This window comes from Labrus bergylta, chromosome 24, assembly GCF_963930695.1.
Source record: "Labrus bergylta chromosome 24, fLabBer1.1, whole genome shotgun sequence".
NCBI classification, from domain to species: Eukaryota; Metazoa; Chordata; class Actinopteri; order Labriformes; family Labridae; genus Labrus; species Labrus bergylta.
The window spans coordinates 3,058,750-3,085,109 of NC_089218.1; the positions used below are offsets into that span (position 1 = coordinate 3,058,750).

At 40.9% G+C, this 26,360-nt stretch overlaps 1 protein-coding gene across 1 annotated transcript; it reads left to right on the forward strand.

The window, feature by feature from the left end:
• The first annotated feature begins 17 nt into the window (after nt 1-17).
• ahr1b (aryl hydrocarbon receptor 1b) lies at nt 18-26,240 on the forward strand. The gene is made up of 11 exons (XM_020648235.3): nt 18-1,198; nt 1,749-1,951; nt 7,566-7,669; nt 11,063-11,152; nt 12,148-12,274; nt 13,029-13,165; nt 15,206-15,411; nt 15,504-15,613; nt 18,200-18,341; nt 18,428-19,847; nt 22,098-26,240. The coding sequence occupies exons 1-11, from the start codon at nt 1,158-1,160 to the stop codon at nt 22,254-22,256; spliced, it is 2,739 nt and encodes a 912-aa protein (XP_020503891.2). The 5' UTR covers nt 18-1,157; the 3' UTR covers nt 22,257-26,240.
• Nucleotides 26,241-26,360: the final 120 nt, after the last annotated feature.

Here is a 26,360-nt window from a genome sequence, read left to right on the forward strand (position 1 = left end):
TATTTGTTTCAAATGAATTTGGAGAAGAGGAAAACCTGTTGTGTTTATGTTGTGCTTTAAAATGTGATGACAGGCAGTGTCCGCTAGATGGCAGTGTAACCTCTTTATTTGGGTTTTAGGGCTTTAAACAGGCTTTAAATCTTACATTACATGAAAATGCTTCTGTTTGACATTTTGCTCCCAGTTTAGCCTTAAAAAGTTTCTACTGAAGGACCAAACTGGGATAGAAAGGATCAAATATAGCCTTATATTGTCGTGAACTCTTCCGTTTATATAAATGATCCCAAAGCAGGTTTTACTATAGTAAGCAGACGAAACTAAATTTGTAAAATAAAATAAAAAAAATAAAAAAATAAAATAATAATAATAATAATAATAATTGTGTACATTCGTGTATTAATGTAGTCTTCCAATTTTTTTTCAATAACTTTATTCTAACACTATAATGTACAAATACATGTAAATTGATTAAAACATTGATTCAATAATATATTAGCATAAAATAATAAGAGGAAATGATAGACTAATTAATAGAAATAAATCAACAAAGAAAAATGCACACATAGGTAAATCATAAAAATAATAAAGTTTAAACATCGACCGTTATTTTTCTCTACGTCACATTATCTCCCTGCGCGCACACGACGTCAGATCAGTGCCCGGGAAGCGCGCGCTGGTGGCAGAAGGCAGAGCAGTCCGGCTGCAGAAGAGGAAGAGGAGAGATTTAACTTTTTAACGGCTCAGTCTGAACTCAACTGCGTGAAATATCGTCCCCATGATGTGAGTTTTTAACCGGCTTGTATTGTTTCTTGAGGCTTTGAGCGCCACGGACGGAATAACCGGATAAAAAGAGCAGTTTACTCATTATGTCGTCGTGATATTCGGACCGGGAGCTTCACAGTAAATTCAACACGGAGACGTTTATGTGTCCGTTGCTATGGCGACCTGGAATATTCTTCTCTAATTTACCAGATTAACGTAAAGAGTGCAGTGCAGCTAACGTAAAAATAAACAGAAATCACATGCTGTTGATCCCGGGAGGAGGAGTGCTGCTACTGGTTTCCATCGGATAGCTTCTACTGGTTTCCAGTGTCCGGAGCTGTTACAGGTTTATGGATTTCCTTCATATTCACAGTGAATAGATCAACAATAACAACATGTATGCAGGACGAAAGAGAAGAAAACCAGCGCAGAAGGGGTAAGTTATGCAGAATTATAGTTTAATTATTCATTATAAGGAGTAGTTAAGTGGTTCTCATCAATACTTGTTATTATACTGAATCCAAAATGATATACACAGGGTTTTTTTCTGCAAGTTATGTCATAATAATACTAGTTATTTTAAACCCATGGTTTGAAAAGAATAGCAATGCGTATCCATACCAATGTATCTGATAATAATTAACATAATATAGGTCAGTCAATATCAGGTAAATTGGCAAGCCTTCATTTATATCCAAGAAAACAAGAAGCACAATAATCATGCTCTATGTTGCAGCTTTAATTTAGTTTTTTTTCTTAGTTTTTCATGCAAATTGTCCAGGTTTTGTTCACAATACTATAGTAATTGAATTTAGGTGATCTTGAAGACACCATGACATGTTTTATGTGTATTACATCAGCTTATTTTCTGAATATAAAAAGTAATGTGTAACCTGTGCTTGCATCAGTATTGGCCACCTTTAACTGGTGTTGCTCATTCTGACTCTTCTACGGGACCATTAAAGCTCATATATATTTCACTAAAGTTCCTCAACATTCAGGATCAAACCTGCCCCAGCTGAAGGCGCCAAGTCCAACCCGTCCAAACGCCACCGGGACCGTCTGAACTCGGAGCTGGACCGGCTCGCCAGCCTGCTGCCCTTCCCTGAAGAAGTAATCTCCAGCCTGGACAAATTGTCCATCCTGAGGCTCAGCGTCAGCTTCCTCCGCACAAAGAGCTTCTTCTCAGGTGTGAAACACATCACTGACATAGAACACACAACCAGAGGCAGGTGGGATCTGTGGCACTTTGCATGAGAAAACACACAGAAATACACACACAAAAAAAACACGTTATTCTCTGGTAGAATCACCTGCAGTTAAAGGAAGATGACACAAACAAATCTTTAAATTGAGACAGGCAGAGGGAAAAAGGGAAGCTTGTAAATGTCTGCCTGTTGTCTTAAAACAGCTGCTTGCCTCTTTTTCTTCCCTTCTCAGCCTGCTGAATTTCTGAAATAGCTTTTTCACACCTCACACAGAACCTGAGGACACAGCGGCAGAAAACAGACAGTGGTGGAAGGTTTCAAGTAAGAAAGAGAGGAGGTCAGAGGGACTTTTCTCAAGGCCAAAATGGAGTGTGAGACTGTGAAATATATCAGGTGTGAAAATGAATTTGAAAGCCAGATACAGGTCTGTAAAATGATGGTGAAGAGGAGGCTAATGCAGGTAGACAGCATTGTGTCAGAGGTCTCTTGTTTTCCTCAGATGAATGCTCAAAAACAACATTTTATTGGCTTGAAAATAAACTAAAATAGAGCTTTCTGCTCTGTTAAGTTCTTGCAGTCTCTCAGGATTGGAGATTGGGATTTGTACAGGTTCAGCCTGACGGCTGTGGATGGGGTCTTAGGTGAGGTTTGGGAGGGGATTTTAAGGTCATGAATGTTGTGTCTGGGCTGTCTGTGATTCAGGCTCTGTTAAAGAAGTGCTAAAGTGCAGAGGATTGGCTTTGTCAAGGAGTTAGCAGGCTTAGGGGCATAGCAGATGGATTTTGGGATGAAGATGTGTGTGTGTGTGTGTGTTTGGCAGCCTTGAATGTGTTCCCAGACTTGCTATTAAAGAAAGCAGATTGTAAGTCTGTCCAACAACAACAAACAGCCTCACTTAATGTGTGGAATCTCTGAATCCTGTGTGTGTGTGTGTGTGTGTGTGTGTGTGTGTGTGTGTGTGTGTGTGTGTGTGTGTGTGTGTGTGTGTGTGTGTGTGTGTGTGTGTGTGTGTGTGTGTGTGTGTGTGTGTGTGTGTGTAAGTTTAAAATAAAACAGGAGGCTTCAAACAAGATTTTAAAGGATTCATTACCAGCTCAAACTACTCAGAGGACACGTTTCAGCACAAGGTTTAACACTACAACTATAACATGTAACAATAGCACTCTCAAAAATGTACAATTTCTTCTCAAGCTAATTAAACAGAAACAGTTGTCATGATATTTCCCAAAATCCGAACGAGCCTATTTTCCATACAAGTGCAACTGAAGCTAATATTTCATTAGTTTAACAGTTTAAGTGATTAATCGAATATGATGCTCCAAAAATAATGTAGACTTTAGGAGTTTACATTTATAGGAGTGTCATCATACCACATTTTAAAACCTCCTTATGATTCTTGCAAAAATCATTCAATATCTTTACCTGTTCTGATACCACAGCAACAGAAACAAAAGTCCTAGAAACCCATTATTGAGTAATTTCTTCTTTTCAATCTCCAAAAATTGCAGGCGAACTACTGAAGACTTTCTATTGCACAAATGTTTTGGCAATGTTTCATCACCAAATATGTAGTTAATGATCTCTCTATGACTGATGTTTGTATGATTTTGTGAAGAAATATCTTAGCATTTACTCTCTCTGAATTGACTGGACCATTTAAGAGTCAAACTGCAGACTGTCAACGCCTGAAACTTTCCAACACTTCAGCCTCTGATTAAAACCACATCAGACCCGTGTGTCACTTGCTAACCCTGCAGAAAAAGGCCAGCAGACCCTTCCCTATCACAGTGCTGAGTGCTTGAAACATGTTCGACCCCCTCTCATCCTAATGTCTTAATACAACCTAAACGTATTGTAGGTCAGCTCCTCTTGCCCGTGGCCATAAGTTGACCCCTGTCCCAAAGCCTTAGCCACGCAGTAATGTAGGTCTGAAGAGACTGCTGCTTTGCGGTGAGCGGCGAGGAGGTGGGAGGAGATGAAAGCCTTGGAGAATAAAAACACGGCGGGATAATCCATTCACGACCGCTTTACAGACCTTTTGAAGAAAGATGGGGGGAGAATGGAGCCCACTTTTCAACTTTTGACTCCTGCAACCTCAGACAAACCCTTTTTTAAGTTTTCTTTTTTCTCCATCGTGCTTTTAACATGCGTCTGCTCTTTACAGTGAGTTGGACATGATTTCTGTTTCAGATACTGTAAGCATGCTGGAGAATTAGGTGAGGTTACACACAGACAGACAAACTCCTCTGCATCCTCTGCTGTACTTTTAGTCTGATGCAGACTACTGTCAGAGGATCTTTTAGTTTCTAACATAAACTAATATAAGTACTACAGTCTGTTCCACCTCATGAAGCACCTAACGCAGGAGAAGAGAATGCTAAAAATGTTTCTCTGCAGGTCAAGACTTCTGCTCTGTGTGAAAAATGAACTTACTCTTGTGATGCACAAGACCAACTTGAATTAGAATATATTTATTCAGAAAGTCAATCCACTTGAATGACAGAACAAGTTTTTCATTTTGTTGACATCTTGCCTTTAAAGTGATCTCTGACGGTCCAGTTTGATGTGTGGTGGCACAGTGTTCAAACTGGTGTGTTTCCAGTGTGTGTGTGTGTGTGTGTGTGTGTGTGTGTGTGTTGGTGTGTGTTCATCCACATCTGTCTCCAAGTGAGGCCATCTGCCAAGTGCTCAGAGCCGATTAGTGCTTACTTATGTAACACAGCATCATTGTGTTTTATTTTATTTCTACCTCTGTCGCGTTGTGATTCCTCATAAAACTAGGAATTATATTCATTAATTCAACAATATTGAATACACATAGCTCAAAGATATGTTGACACAAATAATAAGATAAATAATTTAAGGTTCTTGATGAATATTTAATACAAATATCTTAAAGCTTGACACCCACAAACACATTGTAGTGTGCAGCTTGTTGTTGTTGATGTTTTCATTTGGGAGATTCTCTCCGCTCTTTAGCCCGGCTGCTGCTGCTGCACTCGATTGAACCTTTAAAACATTTATTTCGGTCACAAACCTTGTGTGGTGTTGGTGGGGGTGGGGGTGGTTGTGATGGTCGAGGTGTTTGGGCTGGAGGTGGTATTAATGGTCGTTGTGGTAGTGGAGGCGATAGTGGTGGGGGATGAGATGCTGGATTAGACGAGTCATTGTTTATGTCATCGTCCCTGCAGAGACTTTAATCCGCTTGCTGCACTTTGTCTTTACATTTTATGAATATTTGCAAAGAAACAAATACTATCATTTCTACATTTGTTAAATTACGACAATCACACTGGTTAATGTCAACGATGTTGAGTCAAATATACAAACCTTTACAGAATTGAGCTTAAATGTAAAAAAAAGTAGATCTACTCAAAAAATGTTTTTGACTACTTCATGAAACATTTCTAATTTATGCAACTAAATCTCAGAGCCAAGTATTGAACCTAAATATTTGAACAACAAAGGAATATTTGAGCAAATCATGATGTTAATTTCATCCACATTGCCTCGTGTTTTTTCTTGCAAGATCCACTTCTTGCAGTTGTGTTCTTCCTCCAGCCGTGCACTCAGTCAGGCAGATGTATATAGCTGCCTTTATGTTTATGTTTCTATATTTGTGAAGTGGCTGGGAGGCCTGAAGAGCGTTTGTTGTGATGTTTTTATCGGCTGTTGGTGTCCTCATCACCCTCCGTTGTGCCAACAGATGTCCCCTCCCCTCCTCCTCCTACTCCTGGTTGCCTCAGGGTGTTTTTTCTTGCCAGCGGCTCCTGTTCATGACGTCAGGGCGCAAAATACCCCTCCACCCCTCCGAGCTCTTAATTATTGATAGTCGACATCCTTTTCCTGCACCCTCTCTCGGCCTGTGAGCTTCCACTACACTGAACTCTGTCGCCAACAGTGCAGCTTAGTGAGGATTCATTTTTATATGAGGAGATGTTTTTTAAGTTGAGGTCAAAAACGACATAACAGTTGCTGCAAATAGTTTACAACTGTGGAGGACTACATGGTGGATTTTTTTATGTCTCTATGTGCATTAACTGTGAAATCACAGATTATTTGAAATCTCTTCTAATACCAAAACATAACTCACATTTTAAGGCAAATTTGACACATGCATAAAAATTATATTGCAAGTTAGTTGCAAAACAGCAGATTTAGAGAGATCATCAATGAAAAGCCTTTAAAGTAACACCAGAGCGTAACGTTATTTAAAGAGAAAGTAGACAGTACTAGCTCTCTCTTTGGCTCAGGGCAGCTTTTAGTTCAGGATTATGACTGAAGTTCATAAGGTTTTTTTCAGGCTTCGGTACTTTTCGATACCTTAACAGAGATTGCATCTATTGAAAACGCACAGTATCAAAATTCTGAAAAGTATTTAAGTATCAGACATTTTGTAGGACCAAAGAAAAGTGCAATACTGCAAAAAAAACTGAAGCTCTTAACAGCTAGCTTTAGGCTCAGTCCTCATTGTGTTGACTCATTTTGTCATTAGTTAAACTGAAAATCCAGATTAATACTTAAACTTTGACTTGGCCCTGGATCCATGTCATGGATTGTGGTTTCTTTCTGTCCCATGTCATTAACTATGAGGCTGGTGCACACAAAGACTCCATTAATGAGAATAAAGAGAGATAGCATGGAGCTTTATTGATCCCTGTGTGGAAATTGGGTTGCGATCAGAAGGAGCTGTTTGTGTCGGCCAACCCTTCGCTCTTTGTATTGTCTGCAGCACTCGGAGACTTCCTCTTCCATTAACGTCTCTGCTGCTGCTTCAGAAGAGCTCTTTGTTTCCTTCAAACCACTCAATCAGACTTCACGAACAGGTCAAAGGCACAGAGCTGGCCTCCATGTTTTTGTCTCCGGATCTGAGGTCACAGAGAAACCCCTCTGGGTTGTTTTGTCTCCCTGACTGTGTGGGACATTTTTCAGAAACAATAACTGTCAATAAACTTGGATCAGGATTTATTTTATCGGTTTGTTTGAAGGCTAATCAAGTGAGAAAGAAATCATGATTACCATCTGTTAGACTCCCCCTCTTCTCACATTCTATTAAGGTGTTACTCCTTCCATCTTGTAGCCTGAAACGCACTCACTGCCTCTGCCCCTGTAAAGGTGTTAATCCCTCAGGTGTCACCTACTCTCAGTCTGTGATTCACACCAGTTTAAGTCATATTCTTTACCCCGTGATGCAACATCTAAAAGATTACTCTGGACCCCAAAACTGTCTAAAACCATCGATATAACAGCCTCTTTGCTCATTTGATAGCTCTCTTATGCACAAATATCAATTCAACAGGGGTTCAAACCTTGCAAGTTTCAACCTCAAAAATATATCATAAGCAAACATCAGTAGATAAATCTACCCTTGTAAAATATGAGGAGTAGATAGACCTTTAAATGTGTAACTCCTAATCCTGGTGAAGTGATTACGAGTCCAGTGAAGCAGTGAGAAAGATAATTTGAGGGGTAGTGCTACAAACAGCTTTAAAGATGTGTGCAAATTGCTGCTTGTGTTTGACAAAGAGTCCCAAATAAAGCAGTCGTATTTTTCTGTATAAATGTCCCTGTCACTAACTGTCCCTCTCCCTGCAGTGGCTCTGTCCAACGGCATCAACAAGAGCAGCGATCACAGCGATGACAGACGAACGTCAGGATCTGTGGACGGTCGTGTACCTGAGGGGGAACTGCTGCTGCAGGTTGGTGAGCAACAAGCCACCATGTTTCTGTCAAACTCTGTTTACTTCTACTGGTGTGTTCTGTTTTCTGTCTGCACTTTAAACATGGCTGCTGCTGTAGAAACAAATTGGTCATGTTTTTTGAAGGGGAAACGTTTACAGTTAATGATTTAAAAACATCTGGAGCTATACCTTAGTGTTTCTGTTTCTCTTCATGTTTTACATAACTCCTCTGTTTTTCTTAATATGTCCCTCCTAAACCCAGAATACTTAGCTTGAGAGTAGCTGATAGCTAGCTTTGCTTTACCTGACTGCATCAGGTAGGTAGTGTTAAAGCATGGCCCTTATACTAGAGATGGAAGCACGGGTGGTTCCACCAGCTAGGCATCTCTGCCTGTCGCACCTCCCATGTTGCCAACGCAGCCTGCACAGAGTATAGAAAATATGCACGTTGAGTAAGAAAGCATGCTTAGAAAAAAAGAAAAAATCTTATTTATTGCAATAAACTTAGACTTTTGCAAGGTGTTTAATAGAAATTCTTGTTTCACGATAAAAGTTCATTTGTGATCAGATGCACGACCCTAATTTCAAGACGATAAAAATATGTTTTACGGTACTTCAAATCACTAGAAACATGCAGAGAAAGTTGGAGTTGTCATCATCTCTGAAACTATTCAGATTTGACGTTGGAGCTCTGAGTAAGCACGTACACACTCGTTTGTGTGACCTTAATTGATTATCGGTACATTGATCCCAGAGGAGTAAATGGGTCACTGCAGAAGCAAAGAATCAAGGATGTGTCAGCGTGGAGGGCAGCAGCTTCCTGCCTTCAGCTGCTCTCTTCCATTACAGACATCGGACCATGAATTATACAGACCCGGTGAATACATCTATTATTGAAGAGAGGGGGTTTGGAGGAAGGGTGTGTGTGTGTGTGTGTGTGTGTGTGTGTGTGTGTGTGTGTGTGTGTGTGTGTGTTGGGGCAAAATCAAGTAAAAGCATTGAAAATAATCTTGGATGTTTCACAGTATAGCACCAGATCTCACAAAACACACTCCATGTCTTTATATCGTGCATAAAAACCTGCTGAATAAACCAGGGAGTTTTTTGTGTGTGTTTTTATAGGAGCTGCAATAAAGAGGACAGTCATGTCAGTTTTTTACCCACTTGATTAAAACGTCTTCGGGGTCAGGCTTTAGACAAGACAACCTTTGCTCTCTGAAGAACACAAACCAGAAAGAGGAAACTAACGTGCAGCTGATCTGAGTCAAAATATTTTTCGTTCTAAACGCTTATTCTTTCAGTAACAGAGACACAGAGAGGTTTCCTGTGTTTCCTCGCAGTGTTTGCTATCATTGGGCTGTCATCTGACAGAGACAACACACACACACACACACACACACACACACACACACACACACACACACACACACACTCTCTGTCTCAGGAGAGCGAGAGGTCGACTGAGCATGAGAGAGAGAGAGGGAGGGAGGGGTGTATTTTCTGCAGACAGATGAACACTACAGTAAATATTTATACACAGTGCCTGTATGTCGCTCCACTGTGTACAGTGTGTGTGTTCATGTGTGTGTGAGAAAGGGTTGGGTGTGGTCAAAGACTTCAGGCTGCAGCTTTTGAGATATTTCAAATTCATACCTTAATTCTTAATTTCTAAGATCATGTATTAATGAATACATTTTGGGTTTAGTGTCCAATTTATATGTTGTGTTGAGTCTTCATTAATGCAGTGATTAGTGTCTGACTTATATGTTGTTGATATGTGACATCAGTCATGGTAATTTTCTTCAGATTTAGCACAAATCTATTCTAACACGGCTCATGCATCAACACCAGCTTAAAAATCTGCTCCAGCTCTCGAGACAATCACAAACCTTTCCTGTTAAATGTACCATTTCGGGATTCAAATAAAGATGTTCATTATTGATCAATCTTTCTACTTACTGGTTAACTGATTTGTCATTGGTTGAAAAATAAATTTCATGACATTTATGATATGTGTAAATTGAGGTGTTCAAAGGTCTTTTTTTTCCCAACAAACAGCTGAAACTGTCGAGTTTACACTCAAAGTTAACTTCTTGTATCAGGGCGATTTAAAGTCATTATGATTGGAATTGCTAATTTCTGTTGTTTTCATTTTGGAGTTAGAAACGTGTTACACGGGAAAATGATAAAAAGTACATCCAGTGGTTTAAACACATTCACATCTGGATCCATAAGAGCATGATTATCTCAGCCAAAATGTCAAATTTGAGGCTTCAAACCAACAGCCTGCTAAAAGATGGTTTATGTCATGGCGGCTAAGTCCTCTTATTAAGTTGTAATTACACCGAGCACAAGCCTGTAGTGTTAGATTTTTCTTGTTTCAGAAAGATGTAATCAACCATGGCCACATTCTAGACATAAATAGCACACAAAGAATAGGTTAAAGAAGTTTGAGTTTTGCCTCTCTCTAGTCACATTGCTCCTATTGATGCATGTGAGTGTGAGAAGTGTGAATTATTCAGCTGCTCAGAGACGCTGTCTGGTTTTAAGGCTCGCTGTTTAGCATCTTTGACATCATGTAATGGATTATGAGAAAAGGTTTCAAGAGGAAATGTAACCCAACAGTGGGTCTTAGAAAGCCTGACCAGTTTCCTGCCTGGAAACCAAGAATGAGGGGTGTATTAGCGCTCGTCTGTTCAGATAAAGTTTGTGTATCTTCATCAGGGAGGTGTGGGTGGATGCTGGCAGGATGCCGTTGTGACTCTTTGCAGTGTCGGGACACAGTGTCATCACCTCCTCGCAGAGCCCCGAGGCTCCAGGAGGAGCGATGATGGAAGTGTTAGTCATCCAGTAGTGACCTCCTTCTCCTCCCTCCTCTTTTCCTCTCAATGACTTCCCTTTGAACTGACGTCCACTCCTGCCTCTACTTCTCATCTTCCTCTTTTTTCTACCCCAAGGGATATGTTTCATCCCGTTTGTTAGTTTTTCTTTGTCTTTCATACACTCGTCCTTTCTTCCATAAAGTTGATTCTCTTTCTTCCTCATTTTGGAGCCTTAAATTTATCTGGAATATGATTCTGATCATTTCTTTTGAAAAGTTAGGCGTAGATGTTGATTAAGAATTCTCAAAAGCATTTTTTTTGGGAGCTGATGATACGCTAAGTTTATTCAATGAAACAGTGTATCGTGGAAATTTGGATTTCAGCAGGTTCAAATGGTTAAATGCAGGCGTAGTAAATATGTTGGAAGGTTTGACAGACTAAAATGCACGACTGACATTTCTATGTATTTTGTTGTTTTCCTTTTAGACTTTCTGGGTAACCTCCCCAGCTGACAGTGCTGTAATTTGCTGGACATGTTTTTCAGATGAATAACCAAACAATAAACGAACCTTGTGTCTCCTCTCTGCAGGCCCTGAATGGCTTCGTCCTGGCGGTGACAGCCGAGGGAATCATCTTCTTCTGCTCTCACACCATCCAGGACTACCTCGGCTTTCATCAGGTAGCCCTTCTGAAAATGTAAAATCTTATTCTTTAACACAAAGAATGAGGAGGAATTAGCTCGTAGCTTTAAGTCCATGTGGCTCTGGAGTTAACAAAAACAATCAGGTACATATCATTTGATCCAGCCTCCGACCTCGTCTCGTTTTGTTGAATGTGATAATCAGACACTCACAGACATGTACATACAAACATCCCATCTAAATGACGGACACACATTTTCGAACCTACCTTTTCATACTCACACTATCCAATACTCAAACCCACCTGACACTCGTCACAGTTGATTTAACAAACACATTCAGATCTGTGGTGAAGCTGCTGTCATTGCTCATGAGGAGTGTTTGGAAACAACACCACGCAAAAAAACCTCGGGTGTCAACAGCTTTTGTAACACCTACAAAATAAGACTCAACTGAAGAAGAGGCGCCGAAAGAAAACATACATGTTAAGAGACATAGATGATGTTTTTTGTCATTTTTCTTAACCGCTGACACCAACAATGATTCATAGAAAATTGAAAACATGTCACCTGTTTGTCCAGTGAGGTTGTTTGACTTTCTTACTGTTTCTAGTCCTCGCCACCTTAGCCTAGCTTAGCACAAGCACTCGCCTTATTGTTAACATCCCTCTAACATTTAATTAAACAATATCTAGCAGTTCGAAAAATGTATTTCACACAACACTTCTACCTGTCAACATTCCTTTTTGCTGACCTGAGTTTGACTCGTTCAGGGAGGCTGGTTCCACGCTGGTCCTGGATCTCAGATATCAGGGTCAAAGCAGGTCTCTGGCTCCGTTTCAACAATTTGATCAAATGATCGGTGACACTTGATTTCTTTTGGCTCTACTTCAAGGCAAACTAAATCAAACACACCCCTCAGGGTACCTGCTGATAAAAGATCTACCTAAACTAATGCAGTCTCCTGTTCAGTCTTCCATCTTGGTTTACCATAATGTTTATTTATGAAGGATGATTCTTTGTTTTCCCGTCAGACTGATGTGATGCACCAGAGTGTGTTTGAGCTGATCCACACTGAAGACCAGCAGGAGTTCAGGAGCAACCTTCACTGGGCCCTCAACCCCCCTGCTGGCCCGGAACCGCCTACGAACCCCTCAACAGGTCTGAAGACTGAACATTAGAACTCAGCTGTATATCCCTTAGTGTTACACAACTTCAGGATACAATTGTTATTTTAACTTTGATACGATTCTTCTAAAAATCAACAAACAAAGCAACAAAAATAGGAGTTCTATGCTGCCAATATTTGGTAATTTCTTGTTTGTAATGAACCAAAAAAGCAGGGGAACTCCTACACACTGTCAACACTGGCAACATTTAAATACTGAAACGTTGCCAACATCTTTGCCAGGGCTCTCTCTGTTTGTCTAGTGTTAGCTTTAGATTCAAAATATGACTGAAAATGTGTAGTTATTTTAAAGTCTTGCTATTTTTTGATTCTATAGAAGAGTAAAATAACAAAGATGATGTTTTGCTGTTGTTATAAAATATGTTTCATATTGAAAGCCTTGTTGACAATTTTCCCTCCTGAATCAGACCTGAGGTCAGAGAAGGGGTGATGAGAGGTGACCTTTAACTGAAGCCTCCTGAGATGTGCTCTAAATGTTACAGCAAACACACACACACGCTTGCTCGCTCCTACTGTACATACAAACACACCCACTCATGTCATTTTGCATTAGGTAAGGGTCAGCGGTTATTGAGAGACACACAAACAAGCTGACAAACACACACAAACTAAACATCAAGGTCAAGGTGATACAAGGTGTACAGTTCTCTTGACAGAGCAGATGTTTCACTCAAGCTTTTTATATAAATCAGGATGAAAACTGATAAATCATATTACTGTCCTCAGATGGTGAGTCGATGTCGACCTCTTCCTACCTGGTGAGCTACAACCCCGACCAGCTTCCACCTGAGAACTCGTCCTTCCTGGAGAGAGGCTTTGTCTGCCGCTTCCGCTGTCTGTTGGACAACTCCTCTGGGTTCTTGGTGAGACTGAAATTACAATTCAGCACAACTTTATTTATTGTTGTACAAGCAGCTCACAACAACAGATACACAAAGACAGGAGGGGAGAACATTACCTGCTTCCTTTTGTCACACTTGACCTAGGAGGACAGAGTGGGTTAAATTGTTTTGGTGATTTGGGGACATCATTTGAAGCACTAATTATGATCCCCCTCCCAGTCCAACAAACTGGTAGAATTAATCATAATGTGTAGTGTTTTCAGGCTCATTGGTGCTGCTGGCAGTATGGCGTGCCACCTCAGAGTCCCTCAGGGATCAGAAGCCACCATTTACTCCTGTAATCCGTCTTAAGAGAGCCTCGGGGTCGTGGGGAAAAGGGCTTTAATCCTCCCACCACCCAGAGGAGACGAGAGCCGAGGGGGAACTTGCTTAGTCAGAGGTGGTAGCTCTTGAGCAGCCACTGCTACTTCCACTAAGGCAATTAGCCACATAAGAAGGAAAAACATGCCGAGCAAATCCCTGAAATCTGCTGGGAAATCTGGGGAAGGGTCGCCATTGAGCAAGGCACCTTAAGGGGCCACACTCACATTTCACAGCACCAATCAGTTAAAAATATGTATGTTTTCAGTTTGATATATTCAACTTATTTAATTATAGACTATTAATCAGACAAAACAAGACATTTGTTTTCAGTGTACTCCAGAACATAGTAGACCTAACAACAGTTACACTCAATGTTAAATGTTCTTCTGAAAATGTAAAAAATATAAATCAGATGTTTGAAAAAAACACATTTAGAGTTAAACACTGAAGATCTATGAAAGCCTTTAAGGATGCCTCCTCTTGCTTGAGGACTTGTGGGGGGCTTCAAACCTGTCCTCCCTCCCAGTGCGTTTGCGTGAGCAGTAAGCCAGGTTTCTGCTCCTGTCTACTGGTCACTATGGCTTTGTTTTAGTAATCCCTCCTGCTATTCAGGGCTAGATTCCTGACATCACGGCTGCAGGCTCTTAAACCCACCAAGGTCAATTAACCAGAGCTAACGGATGAAGTGGGGGTCCTCACACGAGGTGGGAGAGGGGGTTGGAGGAGGACAGCAGACAGGGGAAAGTGTTTTCAGGTTTTACAAGGTCGTACAAAACCTCTCTGTTGGAGGCCGCTTGATGTTGATCCAAACATCTCTCAAGTTTCCTCTTTGCTAGAAAAGCTTCAGAGCATCCGAGTCGAGGTCTGTTGTTTCCAAAGAATACAACTCTGTCAGATACATTAAGATGACACAGACAGAGTGATAAACACGTCTTCAAACAAAATATATTTTAGTAAGTTATTTTCTTTTTGCAGTAGAACTTGTGTTCTTGTCCCCTCAGGTAGGGTTGTCACAATACCAACATTTTAAACATCCACACGATGCTCGAAAGAATCTTATCGATACCTACTAATCCAGACATTCAGGCTCTGGGAAGTTTGGATTGTTGGTGACGCTTGAGGAATCAGTGAAATCGATGGACTTATTCGACTTAAATCCATCAGTTTATTGAAACTTAAACTAGAGACGAAACAGGATCTCAAACTCCAGGTTGTCTCACAATCAGAGAAATCTGAAGAAATTCAAGCACAAATGTTTGAAAGGAGATGCTCTCCAATGAAGAATATTTGTTTATTTTTTTGTCAGGTTCAGTATAGATCTGAGTATTTCTCCTCTCACATGCTTCACACAAACAAGATTGTCTTCTGCAACATTTCAGATGAACTAGTTAATGAAGTCGACTGTTTGCACGAGACTAACACTATTTGTAAATAATAAGCAGTGTCTCATGTGACCAGAGGGAGAGTAGCTGGAGGGTTTCCAGTAAGAGACACGAGTGGACCAATCTGTTTACAGTCCACAGAAGTGTGATTACTGTCTGCATTACTCAGCAGGGTAAATAAGACTAATGCTAGTCGACAGGGAGAAAAGAAACAGCTCTCACTTGTCTGCTGGTGAAGCTTTATGAAAGAGTCTCAGAGGAAAAGGATTCACAGCTTTCTTTCTTCTGATATGATCTGTATGTGCTCTACTCTCAGGCGCTGAACATCCAGGGTCGACTAAAGTTTCTCCATGGTCAGAGCCGCCAGCAAAGCGACAATGAACGGAGTTCCCCGCCGCAGCTTGCCCTGTTCGCTATCGCAACACCCCTCCAGCCTCCAGCGATCCTGGAAATCAGGACCAGAAACATGATTTTCAGAACCAAACACAAGCTGGACTTTACTCCAATGGCCTGCGATGCAAAGTACACTTGTCATGCTTTAACTTCAGTTATGTTTAGCCCAATGCATCTGTGGTGAAGTCTGTTAATACTGGGTTAATCTGCTGCATTTTCAGGGGTAAGATCGTCCTGGGTTACACCGAGGCGGAGCTGAGAGTTCGTGGTTCAGGCTACCAGTTCATCCATGCTGCTGACATGCTGTACTGCGCTGAAAATCATGTCCGAAGTAAGTCACAGCTGCTCCCACTCTGTATGCTTTCATCACAGTTTACCTCACTGTCAATCAGGCACCACTGAGACTTGAGGGTTATTGGTGTAAATCACCAAGAACTGCTTGGATTGAGCTGGTTGAAGAACTAAGATGATCACATGACTATTTGCTATTAAGGCCTAAGCTTATGAGTGTTTATTAGCTTATTCAGTGAATTGTTCTGTTTTCCCACCAAAAGATTGTGACCAGAAATTACTTTAAAAAAATCAAAACTACAAGTTCCAACCTGCTCTTTTGTGCTTGCCACCTTGGTTGTCAAAATGTTCAATATGGATACCGTCTTATATTACTTTGATACTTTCAAACGTTATGATCTCTGATTTCTTTAATAATTGATAGAATGAAAAAAAAAACAAAGCTTTTTAAAAAACGACAGAGCTTAAGTCATATTTTAACAGAAGCTGTCATGAAAGAAGAGAGAGAGCACTGTGTGCCAAGGACTTCTATTTTTGTTGTCATGCTTTGGAAAGAATTGTATCATAAATAACATATTTGGATGGAAAAAGTTTAACCCACCATAGACATTGAAAGGACACTGTAGATCGTATTCTGGGAAGGCTTGCTCACAGAGTGATAATATCTTTCTGATTTATTGGCTTAATAGTATTTTTAAAAAAATCAAACAAGCAAACAATGGTTCTGTGTGAGTCTGCTGTTGATGGAGGAAATCTCTGAGTGAGAGTCAAGTGCCCTACTTAGCTCTCGTACCGGATGACCCGGTTAGTCGTAACCATGGCGCCCTCAAAGCACTGTTACCAGACAGACACACACATGAACACACAAAGACACATACTGTATGTATGTAGTCATGCATACAGAAACAGAAATACATGCATACGTATTTGGAAACATACAACACTCAGATACATACATGTTCCTCACGCCCTGATGCACGCACAGATGGGAGGACAGGTTTCATTAATGCACCACAGAATCTATATAATATAAATCTATGATGTCATTTTACAAATAAACATTTCTAAACAAACTCTATTTTACAAATAGAGCTCAGCGAGAGTTTAAAAAATATGAATATGTCTTTGAGAAAGAAAGGTTTAACCTCCTCCTTTGCTCTGCGTTAATTTAAACAAAGGCTTCATGATGGAGTGTTTCTGCTGCGGACATTTACTCCGATAATCCCTCAGATTACGAGGAAAGTAAACAAATGAGGCCACAGCTCTGTGCACCAGAAAAGCCTCTGCTTATTCTCAGTATCTCTATGGAAAGTGATACAGTGTGATAACAGTTTTAGGGAGAAGGACCAAGCTGGGCTGTAAAGTCAGGTTACAGGTCAGTGAGTGTGTGAGCTTCTCTGTTTGGACGAGTTTGTCCACAGACATAAATATTGCAGTTTCTTTTAAAGGTCAGCATCTTTTAGCTTTTACTGCTAAAAATATGCAGCCATGACTGTGAAGAGCTCTGCAGTACATGTTCTCAAACTCTTTTCAATAGTGTTCTCTCTTTTTTTCAACCAAAGACCTCCTGATCAGCTCAGGGAATTTTTGTGAAAATAAAATGAATATAAAGACGTATTATTGAGGCTGCACCATCAGTGTTTGATTTACTAAACAATCAAAATGCCCGGGGAGCGTTGCAGATCTGAAGGTAAACAAGATTCTTCCTGATACTGATGGTGTTTTGTAAGATCAAGTTTTGTTTTGTTTTTTATCGCTGCTTAATTTCAACTATCAATCCTTTTTCTTGATTTTTGTCTCCTATTCAATATCCAAACTTGGCTCACAGAAACATGACACTGAAACCAAACAATAAACTTAAACAACATTGTATTATTATTCAGAAAACTAATCCTTAAAGCGTACACAGATACAACCAGGTCTCTCATCCTCTCACACAAACCTCTCAGTCCCTTTGTGGTTTAAAAAAAGAGTGCAGTGACCCTGTTTGATAAATCAATTGCTTCTGAATAAATAGCACAACACCAACAAAAAAGATCATGCTGGATGTTTGGATCAATTTCAATCTGGACTAAATCCAGATTGTGAGTGGCCCACAGTTTTACTTTATTGATTGTAGAATTGAGACTATGAGAAGAGAGTAGACTGTGTTGGGACAGTCGATGTGTTTTTTTTTTGAATCCATGGTTTCTGAAAAATCAAATAGCTCCCACTTTGCAATGTAACAAAATACAGTAATGATAAACACATGCTGACTGATCCTCCCCTATTCTAGTCTTTTTGTTAGTCTGTGACTGAGATACCTGTTTAAAAACCAACAGAAGACAACTACAAACAAAGACAACAGAAACACGACCTGCAACACAGTTACACACACTTGGAGACACAACACAAGGCCACACAGATGAGAGATTAGTGGAGGTGTGTGTATGCGTGTGTGATGCTAAGTGTGTGCAAACAGGACTTGTAACATGTAGCCAAAGTGAACATCAGCATGCAGCCTCCATCAGAGCTGCAGCACGCCCGGCTGAGCAAATGCAGTGTGAGTGTGTGCACACTGCGGGGCGTGCAGAGCATAAACAGCAGTGACATGGAGCCTCCAACATGTTGTCTGATGTGATTCCAGTGATAAAGACGGGTGAGAGTGGACTCACCGTCTTCAGGCTGCTCACCAAGGACAACCGATGGAAGTGGGTCCAGGCTAACGCCAGGCTAGTCTACAAGAGCGGCAAACCTGACTACATCATCGCCACCCAGAGGCCTTTAGTGTAAGTGCACAACGCTCTGAGCTGGATGTTTCTTTTTAAAGTAATTTATATTTTAAAACATTTTTTCGAACACGTTTTTTCCACAGGGATGAGGAGGGAGGGGAACACCTGAGGAAGAGATCGATGCACCTTCCCTTCACCTTTGCTACCGGGGAGGCGATGCTCTACCAGACCGGTTATCCTCTCCACGGCTTCTCTGACTCTGTGCAGGGCAAAACTAAAGGCAGCAAGTCAAAGAAGGGCAAAATGGACAAGAGCTCCTCTGATGACCTGGACCCAAAGTCCTTGCTGGGGGTGCTGATGAGCCAGGATGGGTCTGTGTATGTCTGCCAGCCGGACATAGAACCTAGGATGTCCTTCCACAGCAGCTTTTTCAGTGAACAGCAAGCAGACAGTGAGGCTTTAGGTGGGGTGTTAAACAGTGATAGCTGGGGTGTCGTATCTAACGGGGACATGGAGAGGTGTAACATCAAATCTTCAAGCTTTGACCCACTGCTCACTACTCTGGACTCTCTGTCCCTGGACGGAGAGGAAACATGCTCAAACAGTGAGCTCTTCAGTGCCCTGGAAAACCTGGGTCTGAATGCTGAGGACCTGGAACTGTTGCTGCTGGATGAGAGGATGATCCAGGTGGAGCTGGACCCCAACCACATACCATCACTTAACGACCTTCTTACCAACAACGAAATTCTGTCCTACATCCACGACTCCCTGGAAAATGGGACCAATGGGGATACACAAGAAGACAGAAACCCAGACTCAGCCCACAGCGTCCTCACACCTGCCGTCCCTCTAGCTCCTCCCAGCAGCAGGACACCCATCACCCAGCTGTCACAGCAGATGCAGCAGCACATGTGCACAGGAGAGTTGGATAAAACTCAGTCTGGGCAGGTTCAGTCCATCTCCCCTAAGGAACAATGGGTGACAGAGAACCAACATCACCCAAACAACCACACCCATCATCACCCACATCCTGCACTCAAAGCCTCACAGCTGAATGGCGAACATAAAAACCTTCTGGATTTAAATCAACAGTGGCTGCTTCAGCAGGACCAGCACCCGGTCCAGTCCCATCAGCAGTTAAACAGCCAGAGCTTTTCGCTGCCTGGCTTCCAGAATCATCTCGGACTGAATGGATCCTACACCCCAAACGGACACACAGCCTTTCAACCAAATGTGGAGGTCAGCTACACAGGTTACAATATCTCCAGTACTCATCATCCAGGTGGTGCAGCACTGAATGGTGTCACCACACCCGGCTTTAGTCACTACCAGGCGGCCAACACGCAGCCCTACGAGCTGCAGGCTCACCAGAAACACCAGCAGCAGCAGTCGACGCTACAGCAGACCCAGGTACCACCTTCCTGTTTGCCCCAGTGTCCCAGTCAGAGCTCAGCTCTGGAGTTAGAGCAGTTACTGGGACTGTCCCAACCACAGCGCAGTCTGCCGCCAATAGAAGCCTACAACATGTTCAACAACACCACACAAGACTCCGCCCACAGCAAGGTAAGAGACCAGGGGGGGCAAGGGTTTTAGTGCAAATTAGGGCTGGCACAATACCAGGATTTTTAATCTTATGTACAATACCAGAAAAATATAACAAAAACAATACCTGTTTTGATACCATGGCAACAAAAATAATGTGTTGAAAACATTGTCAGCAGTTACTCACTATCTCACTATGTGGGCTAATTGATTCATGTTGACTCAGCACTTTATTAGATAATTAAAATGTATTTTTCTATGTCCTTTTAATGCATTGCTGCAAAACCAGTTACACTTAGAGAAAAATAAGTTGGAGTTATTGTACAGCACAGAAGCTGCTTCTCTGCAAAAGGCTTTATGCTGCCTGTCCAATAGAAGGTGAAGAATGCTTTCCCCCCCCCATCCTGAAAATGATTCCCACTAAGACCTTCTGTCTCGTTTCCTTTTTCTCTCACATTGAGTGAATCTGCCAGCTCTGCTCACAACTGTTTGGTCTGAGAGTCAGACTCAGGATGTGAGCCCACGGACGAGGCCTGAAGTCTGTGTTTCTCCTCAAATATCAGAGAACGTCAACAAACCGAGGGCTGCAGAACCTACAACCCTTCAACCCTGCGCTGCTCTCTTTCTCTGTCAGGAAAATAGATTTTTTTTCCGAGTCAGCACACAGAGGCCGCGGGCTGGCATGGAGCTCAGTGTAAACTGTGATGATGTGACCAGACATGCCATGTAAATAAGACGGGGGAGATGGGTCAGAGCAGCGCAGTCCGAGAATAGAGTTCACTGGAATCATTTCTCCGCTGAGAGTTGTTCAAGTAATCAGGTTTTATTAGTATTTTTGAGAACTTCACACTCCTATTCTTCATCAGACATGAAATAACTTAACTTAAAGTTTCCTTTCTTGCTGCGCTTTGACTGATTTTTGACCAGTCATTTGTAAGGAGTTAAGACAAAACCTTTATAGAACAGATAATCAAGAAACTGAAGAGTTCAATTCAGGAGAAAATATCTTCTAAAACTACCCGCACTTTAAAGTAACTTATACATAGCTTTTATTTTAGTGAAAATGCCCAAAGAGTTCCTTAATTTCAGCTTCTCAATTTGTAAACAATTAAAGATATTTTAAAATCTTTTGTCAACATTACATGGTCTTTGTTGATTTTTATAATTAAATAATATGTATATGATATATATAATCACAAAGTGCAACAATATAGTAATTTGAGTTGAAATTAAAATAGAAATTGCGGTAAAAGAAACGTATTCACAATGTCTGCAATATGAAGAACTGGCAAGAATCATTGTAGAGATCTTGCTGCCTAAATTCAGATCCCAGAATCATTATTTACGTCAGTTAAAGAGACGGTCTAAAGCTCAGGAGAAGTAGGAATCTCTCAAAATAGTCCAACAAAATAACCTCTTTTCCAGTAATGACGGAGCATCGAGGGCTGGGGAATGTCATCCTGGAAACACTAATCAGTTAGAGTACAAAGAGGCTTGTAGCTGGAGGACCCGAGAAATTCCCATCGTAAAACATAACAAGGTAATGAGGCCAAAGCCAAGTTTAAGTTAAAAGCAGGATTTAAATGCAGAAATGTCTCAGGGGCTTGAGCCTCTGGTTTATGTTTCTCACCAGGAGAACAATTCTGCATTGTTCACTGAAAGAAGTTCAGACCAGTCATCCGTACAGAAACTTATGTAAAAGGATGAATCCCTGTAAATATAAAGGACATACTGTGACACTTGCATGCAGTCAACATCATGATTTGGTGTTTACAGTGAAAAACAAACTCACAGATAAACAAAGGAGATAAGATAAAATATGAGAGAGGGGGAGAAAAAAAGCAAAGAGGCAGTAGTGAGAAAGAGTACAATAATGAATAGAATAAGGTCGGGACGGGTTTAGAGATGGTCGACCCCGGCAGGCATCCATTCATCCCGCCCCATTCAGCCTCCACTGTTATTCTTCAGGGTCAGTGACTGTCGCTGAAAGAAAAATACTGGCAGGCTGGCCAGTCAAGCATGAGCAGTGCTGACCTACAATTTGACTGTCATCATTACCTAATGCTGCGAACGCAGGACGGAGGGGGAGCCACAGAGAGAGGCTATTCTCAGCTTGCTGTAGTTTGAATTTAGAGATTGTGTTAATATGTGAACTATGGTTTTCAAATGTTCAATACTTTGCCAATGTATTTGTGCTATTTAATGACTTTAAAACAAGCAGATGTAATTTTGTAAAACATACTTAAATTGGCCACTTTGTTTGTTTTGTAGTTGGAGAATGGTTGCCTCCTCAGTGCCACCAACGCAGCGTACATCCGGACGTGTCTGATGCCCAATGGGAATGGAGTTGTTTCTGGGGACATCCCTGTCTCCTGCCCAGAAGGACTCCCGGCCCTGCAGGACTCCCAGAAGTCTGGATTTTTCCTCTGAAAAGACGAAGGCTTCATTTTAGAGAAGGTTGAGAGAAAAAAAAAAAGGTACAGGATGAAAGATAACAAGAAACACTTCCATATTGAAGACATTCTGAAAGATAAGGGGGGGACTTATTTCTAGAACTGATTGTGAATTGTTTTCTCGTTGCTTTTGAAGTCTTAACCGTCTGTCAGACATCACACTCATGCGTACTCTTTGAATCGACAAGGCATGACAAGAAAAGACGAACCGATAGAAAGAAATGGCGTTATTAATGTCACCCTGAGTATTAGGAAATTGCTAGTTGTGCGCACACTGAAAGTTGACAGTCGGGCGTTTACAGTTTGTTGACTGATTCAATTTCAGCTCCCGAGCCAAAACGCATCACTTTCCGCTCTGTATATACACTGTTTAAGACAAGAGAAGAAGAAAAGACACTGTGACACTCAGCAAAGCTGGCTCCCTCACACCAAAGCTCTCTTTTGATCGGCATAGTCCCATGCTGACACTTAAGTAACTATAACTGTGTGTCGAGATTAATCTTAGCCAAGACAAACTTAATGTTTGTGTTGAGAAGGTTTCAGCACTGGAATATTCAGATTAGGTTAATCCAACCATTACTGCCAATGAACCGCTTTCTAAGCATACCCTCTGTTGAAGATTGTTGTCTTGCTCTTTAAGAGGCTATTGGTTAAAGTTGACGTGATTCCACACATTAGCTGCATTACTACACGCACATCCTATAATGTACATTTGATAAACAATAGAGCTAAATAAAGCATGATCAATACTTTTGCATTTAACAGAGGCTGCAGCCCTCAGATATGTAAACACACAGAAACATGATCGGTCCAATTTCACAAGAGCCTGCTGGTTCCACATAATGCAAATACTATAATGGTGACTGCAAGATTCAGTGTTTAAAGATGTAATGTGATGCAGTAAAGAAACTTTGCTGCACATTCATTTGTTAACAGTTTCTAATTATGAGTTTATTTGCAGTCATTACGGTTTTAAGTAACATGATGTTGCCTGAACACTTTGGCAAAGAAAGCAACACAAACTAATTTAATGTGTTGTTTAAACCAGGCTTAACCTCTAGTATCCCAACACAGCCTCAAATGTGTTTTTATTCCTTTTTCTAAACCAATAGCTTTTTAGAAAGTAGGAATATCTGACCTTCAAATGCGATGTTATGTTTTGATAATAATAAAATAAAAATATTTTCAGTTAAGTGGTTGGAACATGTTAAAGAACAAGTGGAGATTTTAAAATGTGTCTTTTTATTTTGACACATAAACTTTGGCCCCGTGTCCTCCTGGTGTTTTTTCTGGGCAGAGAAGCGCTGGTTGTGCGCTCAGGAGCGCCTGCATGAAGCGTTTGTACGCTGAGAAGGAGAGTGCTTTATGTCAGTCCTGTCTCCATGACAACAGTCTGTTGACAACGACGGCTGTATGACTGACGCTGCTCCGCTGCCTTTTACTTTATGTTTTATAGTTAAAGTTTTTATTTTTTTCCTGAACAGAAGAGGATGAAACATGATGTGCAAAAATACGGGGAATATCTTATATTTGGCAAAGAGCGCTGATGAAGGCAACAGCTTCTTTCTGAAAAGTCGAATGATTTTCAAATTGAAGCGCTGCGGTTTTCCTCCGGGCAGCTGCTGCAAACGCTCTCGCTGGCGCTCAGGAATAGAAACGCTAGGTGGACACAGGGCATAAACTTTAACTTTCTACCAAGAACAAGCTGCTTTTATTGGTGCTCTCACCACTCAACATGGCTGCTCATTTTCCCTGTTTGCATTTATTCATGCCCAGAGTGTGAAGTAGAGAGGGGATGTTTTCTCTGCAAGACATTTCTACAAACATTCACGAGATTCAGACTGATCAAACCATCAAATGATTTAAACCTCAGTGTTGGTTTGTCACTTAGACGTAGAGACCTGTAGGGTTATTGGATGTTCGTCCTGGTGCTTTACATGTCAACAAACAGCATTTCATTCTTAATATTGTTCAGATGAGATTTTAGAAACATAAAAGAAGAGCAGAAGTGTTTATTTATTGCCGCTGCCACAGAAGCGGCGTCACCTGATCCTAATGCTGCATTTTTAGCCCGTTTGAGGTTTACATGATGTTGTGCACTTACATGTTTATACAGACAGAATCAGAGAGGATCTGATTTGTACGTCCGTGGCACTTAAATCAAACATAACAAAGCATTTTTGTTTCCTGACCGGAGACAGTGTGAAAATGTCCCGTTAATGCCTTGTCTCGTCAGCAGGTCGAGACTTCTTGCTCACTTTCTCCTGCAGTCGTGTCGTTTGGGAAACACTGAGTGCCCCGACATGCACACAGTCATCCATTAAGGACCTAATTGTAAATAATAGATTATGTCTGGGGGCCGAAGAAGAAGTGCATGTAGTTATTTCTCAAGTTTAGTTTCCTGTGATCACTGATGCCATGATTGAGAGAACATCAGGTCCATGGAAAAGAAGATTTAATTGTTTTAGCGTCATATCTGCTCATCACGTTCATGTGTGGAGACTCAAACCAAACCATTAACAGGAAACAAACACAAACCCTTTGCAGTGTTGACTTCATACTTTCCTTACAAGACTGTGAAATCAAATGAAGAAATTAGGTGTTTCTATTAAAGCCACAATGTTTAGCTTTTAGGGGAAACCACTGTTTGGGTAACAAAGTTTAATAGGTCCATCTTAAAGACAGTTTGATATCTTTGTTGTTTTGGTTCGGATGTTACATCGTCAAACTCGGCAGACAAAACCTGATTTCTCTTTAAGACGGAACAAAACGTTTCTTAGAAGAGTTCTACAAACCGGTTTAATTAAAAAGATGTAATTTCTTTTAAAGCTCCAGTACTTTTTCATACTGTCTATCATTAAAAAGATGCAGATTGTATCATTGCTTTCACTCAAGTCGACCTGCCAGTGAACCGTTCCTCTACCTGTGAACCTTTAACAGCTCTCTGTGGGATATAAATACAGAATATACAAATCTGAACAGCTCAGCTCTGACCTGACGTGAACGCAGTATCACACATTTATTAAAGAGGAGAAAGTTTGAAAGGAAGCTAGAAGGTGGACGACAGAGTGGACAGCATTTAGCATTTAGCACCGACTCCAGAACCAAACGAGAAACATGTGAACACACGTGTCTGCAGTTGCTCCGTTGTTGAATGTCCTGTGTAAAACTGTAGCTTTTATTTACAGACAAAAAGGTGCTTAAAGGTGATTTCTCAACCCCGGGGACATAAAAATGCATTTACAGATTTGCCTCTTTGTTTGTTTTGCTTTCTTTTTGTAAAATTACTTTTCTTATAAAACAGACGATAACTGATCATGAGATCAAATGCAAAAATGAAAATGAAAGAAAAAAAGGATAAAATGACAATCATTTGACAAGGCGCTTTAAAAAAACAAACAAAAAATGGTTGTGTGTGTGTATATAACTGTGTTTTTTAACTGTTTCGTTGCGAGCACTACTTTCAAATCACTGCTCTTACAAACTCTTTCTCCAGCACTGAAAGTAGGCTTGTAGAAAAAAAAGCATTTTATGACTGTATGTTGTGTGAATATTATTCCCCAGAGTTGTGTTTAATCTTTATGTCATGTTCAAAGACACTTAAGCTCAAAACAGTGCCATAACAATAAGACAGGCCGTTCCATTGTTCAATATGTGTAGAAACACTTTTACTTGAAAGTCTTTTCCTCATATTTCAGTTTCTGTAAATCCACCATCTAAAAGTGTTTTATACTTTCAATGCATTATCAGCCATGTTGTCAAAGTCTGAACCAAACTTTCCATAAGCTGTTTTGTCGTGATTCTTTTTTTTTTTAAGCACACAGATTTTATTTTGCTACTTTTATCACTGAAGGTCGTAGCTGTATGTAAACAAAGGTTTTTTTAAATGCAGTTTTTCTCTGAGCATCGTGTTGAAATGTGCTCTTGGATCCTGAAAATAAAGGAACTCTGTGCAATCACACTGATCGCCTCTTCTTCTTCTTCTTCTTCTTCTTCTTTCTGTGTGCACTGCAGTGCTAACATCTCCTGTTTTTTCAGAGCCTGATTCATCTGACCTGCTCACCTGTTCTCCAGCCCTCCC